This window comes from Punica granatum, chromosome 7 (assembly GCF_007655135.1).
Source record: "Punica granatum isolate Tunisia-2019 chromosome 7, ASM765513v2, whole genome shotgun sequence".
In the NCBI taxonomy this organism is placed as follows: Eukaryota; Viridiplantae; Streptophyta; class Magnoliopsida; order Myrtales; family Lythraceae; genus Punica; species Punica granatum.
The window spans coordinates 8,770,201-8,780,240 of NC_045133.1; the positions used below are offsets into that span (position 1 = coordinate 8,770,201).

Consider the following 10,040-nt stretch of genomic DNA (forward strand, 5'->3'; position numbering starts at 1 on the left):
TCAAATTTATAAAACTTAATATGTGGAATATCAATTATAAAAAAGGACAAGCAAATATGAAATTTAAAATTTTTTATAGGGTGTGACTTGCTTTAGTTAATTGTATAGCTAGATATTTAAGACATGCTAATTTCAAAATTCTATGGGTTAATGTAAGGAAAAATGAAAAAATGGATGAAAACGGAAAAGAATCAAAATTTGTAGTTAAACTTAAAAAATGAGAAAATAAATGGTTGGAAATGGAAAAGAATGAAAAAGAGAAGGGGAGGACACGTGGTTGGTTATAAATTATACGGACAAGGATCAGTTTATTACTAAGATAAAATAAGATAAGATAGGACACTAAGATAAGATTTTATTTTTTCTGAATGGTAAATAACATTTTAGTATTATTGCTAACATTTGGATTAAAATGTAAATGAAACAAGAAATAAATGATAATATAGCTACCAACTTTATTATAATTGAATTGCCTTAAATATTCATATAATATGTTCAAAGTCTCAAGCAAATAGAAGTTGTATATGTACATATAAATATATTAGAACTTACAATAATAGTCTATACAAATTAATTTTTTTGGGTAATAATATATACAAATTATTAAATGTGTAAATTGAATAATAACTTTGCTTTAATTTTGGAATATTATTGTAAGATAACTTCTCAATATACATGAATTGTCTTTTGGTAGTAAAAGTTTTTTTTTCCCTCTGATTATTATTGTAACCCTTTAACTCCTCGTTGAAAAACTTTTCACATATCATTAATGTAGCTTATGGGCACCATCTAGTGCTAGGCTCGTATTAATGTAAAATTACTACAACAGTCTTTACTAAGGTAGCTTAGTTTCATGTATTTCAACACTTATCCCATTTAAGGTCTCGAACTTAAGTAATGTGAATGGAGAAAATCCACGATTGCAAGAATTTTATCTTTTAGTTAGTCAATCCAGTACGAACCTGGCCCTGATTAGTTATGGTCTATGGAACTTTGGATATGTACCAGCAGTGCAGGTCGAGGGAAAAAAACTAAAAAACACTATTATTAGCGTTGTAAGAGGATGTACGTGTACGTATATATATATATATATGTATATGTATACACTAGTACGAATTACGTGGATATACTGATATAAATAGTTAAGATACTCTCAGGACTTATGTAAATTAAAGTTTTATCGAGACTAATCTTAGTTAATAGGATGAGAATATATGTGATGTTATTAAATAAATTGCCACTGAATATAGATGTAGATATATAGACAAGACGAAGAGAGGCAATATGAGTTTATCAAGGCAAATGAAAGTTCTCTCATTATGAGTAGCATAAGCAGTGTAGAGTTAAGCGAGCGAAAGCAAATACACTGCACAATCCCCTATTTATTGTATGTTCACCCAAGACCCCGCACTTGGTATACCTTCGTGCACCACAAACAGCATATAGTATCCCGGTGGAGCAATCTCTGCAGTTGATGGCCCGACGGTGGTCAAATTATACGTATCCGATGACAGCCTAAGCACTCCAACCAGTTTCAATACTACCATTCTTTGGCTCATCGAGAAAGAATGAGTAGTAAAAGATGGAGCAATGATATTGACTGAAAGGACGTCGGCCGTCAGATATTCCGGAACATAGAATGAGAGCGAGAAAGCCTGCCCATGTCTCAGGATTGCGGGTGCTGATATGATCTTCGGCCGTATCCTATCGTACTCGGTTGACAAATATGGTGGTGCGAATGCTTCTAGGCTTAAGTCCGTGGGGTACTCAACGTTGGTGAAGTTGTAATATACGTGGGGGTTGCTACCTCCAACTAATATGCGTCCATCGAGGATCAGAATCGCCGACGAGTGGTAGAGTCTCGGTCGAGAAGCCGGTGACATTACCGAGAATCTCCAGTCTGGTAGTCCGTATGGCCGGTAAATGATGGGACGAGTCACTGGGGAGTGGCCGAACTCCCATCCTGCTGTGCCATATTCCGCACCATTCACTATGATGACATCTTTGGTCGGGAGGAGGAGCATGTCCCCCATCACTCTTGCTGTTGGCATGTCTTCCATGACCCAGCTAGGGTTTCCATCAGTAGCCTTAATCCGCCCGCACGACGAGCTAGCGCGCATGAAGTTTCCTTGCCCTGCCTGTTCATATGAGCCTCGTGGGGCGCCACCGCAGATTAATATCTCGACTTCAATGGACTTGTTCTCGTCAAGAGGAAGCAAGACGGATGAGCCCGAGCTAGGGTAGTTTCTTGGATCATCGACCGGCATCTGAGGGAATTGTCTGACCACAATGTTCTTCTTGTAGTCAAGAGATATGGAACGAGTGTTAGCGAAAATGAAGAGATTCCCATCTGGCAATAGATGGACGAATGGGTACAAATTGTTCTCAGCATCATCTCTCGTCTCGAGCAAGAAATTAAGCCAAATCGAACCCGAGGAGGAAGGATTTTGTCTAGGGTAAAACTCGTAGTTGAACTGCCTTCGTCCACCGACAATAATTATACGACCGTCTGGCAGGATCTGATTTGTCGCGTACCATCTCCGCTGGGACAGATAATTCTGGAGCTCGACCCAGTCACACGAGTTGTCATCGCAAGGTTCGAACGTGCGAATAGCATGGTCACCGTCGTTGTATCCGCCCGTCTGGACGAATGTTCCATTAGGAAGTACTCCGCCGGATGAGCACCAGGTGTCGGTATGGACCATCAGGGGACGGAAAGTATCGGTCTTGATGTCGTAGAGTATCGAGTGGGCCGTGCAGTCAGTCCTCAGGACGGTATCGCGAGGGTCGTCCCGGCATTGGTTCCCGGGCAGGGACAGGTTGGACCGGCCAAAGTCGGTCCGGTCGAACATGACGACCTTGTTGTTGTGGAGGAGCTGCATGTGCATTGCGGAGATGCCGATGCTCTCGTGGAGGAGCCGCCACTCTCCATAACGGCCAGCATACGGAGGCAGAATCTGGCCCGAAGCCGGAATGGAGGAGAATAAAAACCAAAATGGGGTCGTTACCAGTAGGAAGTAAGTGAACATATCGATGGTGAGGGAAATAGAGAAGGAAACTTGGGGTTAATTGCTTGGAGGCTATTATGGTTGGAGAGAGGTAGATTCGAAGAAGCAATTAAATAAATAGGGTTAGGGATGAAATGGAAGGAATATGATGCGTTGGAGAGGGTATTTATTAACCATTGCTATATGCTTAAATATGGTGATTTTCTTGATTCACGAGATTGTGGCTCATCAGCAAATTAAAATCTCATAAATTAGATTTTACGGAAAACGTAAAAGTTTAAAACTCAATAGAAACGCCTCGTGACCAGCGTCAAATTGACACAATGACACTTAAATGAGAATTAGTCTCAACCGACAAGAGAACCCCTTGAAAAGAATTCTTAATATGCGCTATTAATTCATAAAATGTAATTAAAAAAATAGAGGTACATTTTCTCAAATTCAGCAGAGAAAATGGCGGGGCATCAAAAAGATTATGAAATACAAAGTTCAAGAAATGTGAGAAGGGACTAATGAGAACAATTTCTTTCGGAGCAGTTGAGGAATTAATGGTAGGGCAAAGATATCCTTTGCAGTCCTCTGGCATTTCCCAAAAAAGGGAATGCTAATCACCATGGCCAATATCAATCGAATTGGGACGCTGCACGTCACCTCTTGCTCCTGACCGTTGAATGCATGTCGAGTAATTTGGCTCCCTTGGCATGCCAACTGGTATACTTTCGAAAAAATATTCAGCGTACGTTACTCATTAATAATTAGGCAATAAGAATTTGCCAACTTACTAAGTTCGGATTTGTTAAATAAAACCCTCTAATCCACTATAGTTTTTGCCTTATCTAATAGTATGGTTGATCAGTGACGAGCAATATTTTCTTGACCAACGCTAAATTATCCTTCCCTGGCCAAAATCCAGCCTAATCCATCCCGAACTGGCCCAAGTAGGGCATTTACATAGTATCTAGCACATTGATGGGAATAAAATTCTTACCGCCTCCTAAATTTAAATCTTAAAACCTAAGACCTCAACGAGGGTATGACTTTTCTTTCTATTGAAAGTCGGCGAGGTCCCTCGTGCCTCAAAAATATAAAAATGTAAAGAAGATGTTGTCAGGAATGGAAGTTCAACGAAAAAGTAGACTACTCTTTTTTCTTTTTTCTCGTTAACCTTAAAAATTCATTCACAACATGTAAATAGCAGTGTTATCAGAACCGGACCGGATGATGAACCGGAAGGGATACGGGGTCATGGGTTTATGGGTCCAACCGGGGGTTCGATGGGTCGGACCGCTCGTTTATTTAAAATAAAATAAATATTCATATTATTAAAAAAATTATGATAATTAAGATAAAAGTATGATAATTTTAAAGAAATATAATAATAGTATAAGAAAGTATCTATATATTTAATATTTCTTACTTCAAAATAAATATTTTATTTTAATAAGTACTTAAAAGTAGAGTTAAAAGAACAAAAAAGTGGTGGTGGCTTGGTTGGTAGTATGCTAATATGAGAAGCAAGAGGTCATGAGTTCAAATCTTTACACAACCAACCAATTTTTATATTAAATAGGAAACCCATAAAAATCCATTGAACCGGCCGATTTAATGAAATTTTGCTTAAAACCGGCCGGTTCAATGGGTCCGGCGGTTCAAAGCTGCCATTTCGATTTTTAGGCGAACCGGACCGGACATGGTGCCGGTTCCCGGTCTGACCGGTCGAATCGGTCGGTCCGGTCCGGTTCTGATAACAATGGTAAATAGTACAGGACATGAGTAAAAGATAAAATGCTCAAGAAAGCGAAGATTACAAGATCGAAATAATCGGATCCTCCTAAGCATACTATATAAGAAAATTTAAAGGTGAAACACCATGCAATATATAACAGATACAATGTAACAGTAGTTTAAAGTTCCGATCAAAATCCTATGTCGCCACACATGGACCCCGGTAGAACCAATGGAGGGTCCTCAAGCCATGTATCCATATAGAACACATCCATCTTATGCAGACATTCCAAAGAGACCTCGATATCAGAGCAAAGAAGGGGGTCTGGAACCGTACTCGTGTGCTATGGACCAATCACAGTGTTGGGCCACCAAATTAGACCGATATTTCAGATCGAGGAAGGAAATAGGCGTCGACCAATCCAGCGAAGCTAGGGAGGGCGCCAAGAGTCGACGGATCTAACCAACATACCAGCAGCTGACCAATCCGGCATATGCTGGGGAAGGCACCTGTAACAAGAGAGACAAAAGCGGGAGAGGATGAGACGTTTCGACTGCAACTGCTTCTGCCACCCACATTCGATCAGATCCAATCTGACCTCACCCGAACTGAACTGGGTTGAATCCAACCCGACCCGGCCTGAAACTGGATCTTGTCGAATCTGGTCAGATCTAGATCAGATCTTGTAGGATCAAGTTAGATTCGACCAGATGTAACCAAGATCCATCTAGATGTGGCCGGATCTAGGTCAATCTGAGCAGGTAGTAGCAGCAAGGATAGGCAGAGGGAGCCACGAGGCAGAGGCATTGAAGCAGCAGGTTCGGAAGCAGAGCAGCAGCAGCAATCCGATGGAGGTAGTGCCGAAATAGTGATCAGATGGAGCATCTAAACCACCATAGCTGCCTCTGATGCAGCTCCTATAGCTACCAACGTCGATGACATCATGGCGAGAACGTGCCTTACAAAACACAGGAAATGTAAAATTCGAAAAATTTATGCAATAAAATCAATAAATACAACTAATTTCCATACAATTTATGAATATTCAGAAAATCACAATCTTGATTAAACGAGTAAAAATCCAGACAAAACGTCTTGAATCCATCGCCCTTTTAACTTGTAAACTAAGAGAATATATTTTGGGGTGAGTTTGAGGCTCAATGAATAACCACAACCTAAATTAGTCTGATTATAGCGCGGGTTCAGTAATACCATAAAAATATCGTCGAAACCTCCAGAATTCAAATCGTCCATATGCCCCTTCCCAACTTCCGACCGCAGTGGCGGTTCCACATTGGTACCCTCTCTATTCTGAGCAACCCTTTCCTAATGCTCAGCTTACGATTGGCTGAGGACGCCACATGACTCACCAACTTCCATCAATCTCAGTTATACAACTCAAAACCTCACTAACTCATTCACAAATATAATAATTGATCGTAGAAAAATACATACATGATCCGTAACACTGACATAGGCCATGGCAATTCAGTTCCAATAAAGTCATTGCAATTACGATAAAAATACCAGTTTAGGAATAGATTACTCACCGTGACAAGCTCCTGAATTCCAAAATATCAAATAACGAATGTATTTTACTTTTCTAGAATTTTTCCCACATTTTCTTCTTCCTTTCAGCCCCCTCCAGTTTCACATTAAACTCACTCTTCCTCTCTGTATGTCTTGGTCGTGTAACTTAAAATGACTGAGAAGATTGAATACAAAATAATTTAAGGAAAGGCAAGGCGGTCACTTTATAATCAATTTAATTAAGATGTGATGAGTGACCGCTTAAAATTGGATGAGTTAACAACGTTGAAAGATATGATGACACATGGAAAGTTAACTTAATAATTATATCTACTTAAAATTAGAAAAGTATGTAATAATTTACTAATGAATATATCAAAAATATAAAAAAGATATATGCGTATATCACTAGAAATTCGGGATGTTATAGGAAATGCTATGTATTTCGGCGAGATCCGGTGAAGAGCTCCAATCATGAAGGCCGGAGGAAAAGCGTGAAGAGGAGGCGAACCAACCAAAGAAAAAGAAACCGCCATCGTGGGTGAGAGGAGAAGACACCGTTGGAGATAAGGGGGGAAGAGGGGGAGGAGCGGCCGCTATCGCTTCACAAAAGGTACCGACACGGTGGTGAAGGAGCGAGGAACGGTCACTGGTGAGGAGGACGGTGGGATCCTCTCATCGGGAGCGTGGTCAGGCAGTCGAAGCGCGTGGTCGGACCCACACGCACTGGTTGGAGAAATAGCAAACTGGAGATGCGCTAAAGGGAGAAGCAAAAAGAAGAGGAAAAAAAAAGTAGACTACTAGCATAAAAGTAAGGATAAGATTTAAAGTAAAAGTTTAATTCCAAGATTAGAACAGAAATTTATGAGCCTAATATAAGTAAGTGAAAATGCTAAAAAAAGGCAATATGAAGTCCTATGATCGATATTTTTTTTTATAGAAGAAATTATGGGAGATATTGTTCTTGCAATTCTAAGAGATCAAGTATTAAAAGTTATTTTTCCTCTCAATAAGTGCAATTTGTGAGACTTGAACTTGTGGTTTCTTATGAGGATGGCTTATCACTCAACCAACGCTTTGTTGGTTATGAACGAGATTTTTTTTTTGTTTATAAGGGAAACCCATGAATTTAGTATGATGAAATAGAAATAACAGTTCATAAAGAGACATTAGTAGTTCCATCAAGAATATCGAACCTAAAATGTATTTATTATTAGATGAGAGTGAGTTACTATGCTATATCCTCTTTGATTGTGCACGGGAATATAACCTGGAACCTCTTGTTTTCTGATCGAAATATTTTCTTTAAGAAAAATGAAGAGGATTAGGATGGAAGTGAAGAAAGGGGTGAAAAGTCAAGATTAAAAAATTTGTTCACTTACCAATGTGGTTGGTTGATTCGACGCTTGTACCTTTAAATAAGATTTCAGATTTGAATCTTGTTAATAGAAAAAATCAATGCTATGAGAGTTTTATCCCTCAATAGGTCGACTAGGCTCGACTGATTAGTCGGAGTCCATTGAGCTTCTAAATATCAAGATGTATACCAAAAAAAAAAAAAATTGACTCTGGGCTTTCGCCCCGAATTCACCCAAAAAGTTATTCACTTAAGGAAAAAGACCGAATCACCAATCTCCTCCGTTATTGGAGATGTCATTTGTCTTCGTTTACATCCACGAGCATATACCGTACTCCTGCCCTCATGAACTGATTCGAAATTCGCCGCGTGTCACACTCCCCGGCGCCCTTCCTCCGAAACTTTGCATGGCCCATGCACTTATATATCCACATATCCCAATTCACAGGTCTTCCCAAATTTCCTTAATTTCGTCATTCCTCTACTGATTTGAATCTCCCCGTTTACGCATGCACAACACGAGTTCTGTCCGAAGTTCAGATCGAGAATGAGCCAGCAACAGCAACTGCAGAGGTCGCGGATCCAGCAGGATCCCATCACTTATGGTGATGTGTTCAACGTGCAGGGCAAGCTGGCCGAGAAGCCAATCACACCCACGGATGCCTCCATGATGCAGAGGGCCGAGACCGCCCTTCTTGGCTGGACGCAGAAAGGCGGCACAGCTGCCCTCATGCAATCTGCTGCCTCGCAGAATGCAAGATCTCATATTGTTTCGGGCGGCGGCGGCAGCGGCGGCTCCTCCCGTGTAGAGGTTTGTGATGGATATCCTATTATGATACGTGCTTAGATCTGTTCCCTTTCAATCGATTACATAGCACGCGCTTCAACTATCACAGTCGAGCCAAGAATTAAAATGCAATTCATGTTTTCAAGCTTCATAATATAATATTTTGGATCTAATCAGGAGGCTGAATTGCTATGGTCAGCCCGAATCGAACGCTAGATTGACAATGGTAAGTTTGCAGGTCGGTGATGGTGCAGGTGACCGGGATGCGATAACCATAGGTGAAGCACTGGAAGCAGCTGCTCTGACGGCCGGTCAGAAGCTGGTGGAAAGGAGTGATGCAGCGGCGATCCAGGCAGCAGAAGTGAGAGCCACAGGCCGCACCACCATTGCTCCTGGCGGAGTTGCAGCCGCTGCCCAATCGGCTGCAAACCTTAATGCTAGGACTGCCTCGGACGCAGACAAGGCCAGACTGGTCGATGTTCTATCGGTAAATATTTCATGTCAATGATGAGGATAACAGCAGATTTATTTGCAAGATTCTCATGATTCTAGATCGGGTATGGGTGAAAACAGGATGCGGCGTCGAAGTTGGCATCGGATTAGAAGGTAACGACGAGAGATGCAGAGGGAGTGACCGGGGCTGAGATGAGGAACGATCCCGACCTTACCACTCACCCTGCCGGCGTTTCCGCCTCCATGGTGGCCGCCGCCAGTCTCAATCGGGAGAGCTGAATTACTGACAACAAGAGGCCCCCAACAATTTGCAGATTCCCTTTGCTTTAATTATATTAAATCACATTGTTATTTAATTTTGTTGATTCTGATTATGAATTAGAGACTCTGAGAGCAGCGTGTGCAAAGGTTGAATAAAGTGTTTTTATTTTTTATTTTTTAACCTTCTCCGCTAAACTAACGTTGTAAATGGCAGAATAAGTGTCGGCTCACTGTGTAGTAAAGCTTTCTAAATCAAAAATTTTCTCCATTCACAAAACTCGAACCTTTACTTAAGAAGAACAAGCACCGAATCACTTGAACCAACTCTTGTTGGTATTTTTTTCTTATAGTTATGCACTTTTTCATTAATATGTACTTACAGAAATTTTTTCCCCTTTTAAATTATTACCCTCAAATACAAATCAACACTCGCTTTTTATTAATTTATATGTCAGCAATTGTACATCGGTACCACTCCTAAACAAAGCCTCATGTAATGCCCATTTCATAACCAATAAAAGGCAAAAACAATAGATAAAACTTGCCAACATGAAATTGCAATAATTTGTTCGTACCGGAAGTTTTATTGTTCGGGCACAAACCGTCGCCTCCCCTTGCCATTACATCTCCCAGGGGATCGACTACTGCAGAATCTTTACAAAGAATATCCATAGAACTGTAGAAAATCCCTCAATCATTCATTAACCAATTTTAATCCATCAGAAGTCGAATCGAATAGCCAGTTCGAAGGAATACAAGAAATTGTGTAGTAGTTCATAGCCGATAGTCGAATTGCTGCTAACTCGCAGTTCCAATCACTTCCAACCATCATATTACATATAGAAGGATAGAAGATTGGCTTTGATAGATTAAACAAATATGTCAAGAATTACCTACGTATTGTTCTCATCTATATTT

The 10,040-nt window shown here is 40.5% G+C and overlaps 2 protein-coding genes across 2 annotated transcripts; one reads left to right on the forward strand and one right to left on the reverse strand.

The window, feature by feature from the left end:
- Positions 1-1,352: 1,352 nt before the first annotated feature.
- LOC116215155 (aldehyde oxidase GLOX) lies at positions 1,353-3,035 on the reverse strand. Its single transcript, XM_031550757.1, has one exon. It carries the CDS (start codon positions 3,027-3,029, stop codon positions 1,383-1,385), a length of 1,647 nt encoding a protein of 548 aa, XP_031406617.1. The 5' UTR covers positions 3,030-3,035; the 3' UTR covers positions 1,353-1,382.
- Positions 3,036-8,064: 5,029 nt separating this feature from the next.
- Positions 8,065-9,303, forward strand: LOC116215090 (late embryogenesis abundant protein 31-like). Its single transcript, XM_031550664.1, has 3 exons — positions 8,065-8,432; positions 8,647-8,895; positions 8,982-9,303. Exons 1-3 carry the CDS (start codon positions 8,169-8,171, stop codon positions 9,009-9,011), a joined length of 543 nt encoding a protein of 180 aa, XP_031406524.1. The 5' UTR covers positions 8,065-8,168; the 3' UTR covers positions 9,012-9,303.
- Positions 9,304-10,040: the final 737 nt, after the last annotated feature.

Bases quoted from the DNA above. Each gene is read 5' to 3' on its own strand.
- LOC116215155 (XM_031550757.1), bottom strand. From the start codon at position 3,029: ATGTTCACTTACTTCCTACTGGTAACGACCCCATTTTGGTTTTTATTC.
- LOC116215090 (XM_031550664.1), top strand. From the start codon at position 8,169: ATGAGCCAGCAACAGCAACTGCAGAGGTCGCGGATCCAGCAGGATCCC. The intron at 8,433-8,646 runs GTTTGTGATGGA...GTAAGTTTGCAG, and splicing joins GCGGCTCCTCCCGTGTAGAG to GTCGGTGATGGTGCAGGTGA. The intron at 8,896-8,981 runs GTAAATATTTCA...GGGTGAAAACAG, and splicing joins GACTGGTCGATGTTCTATCG to GATGCGGCGTCGAAGTTGGC.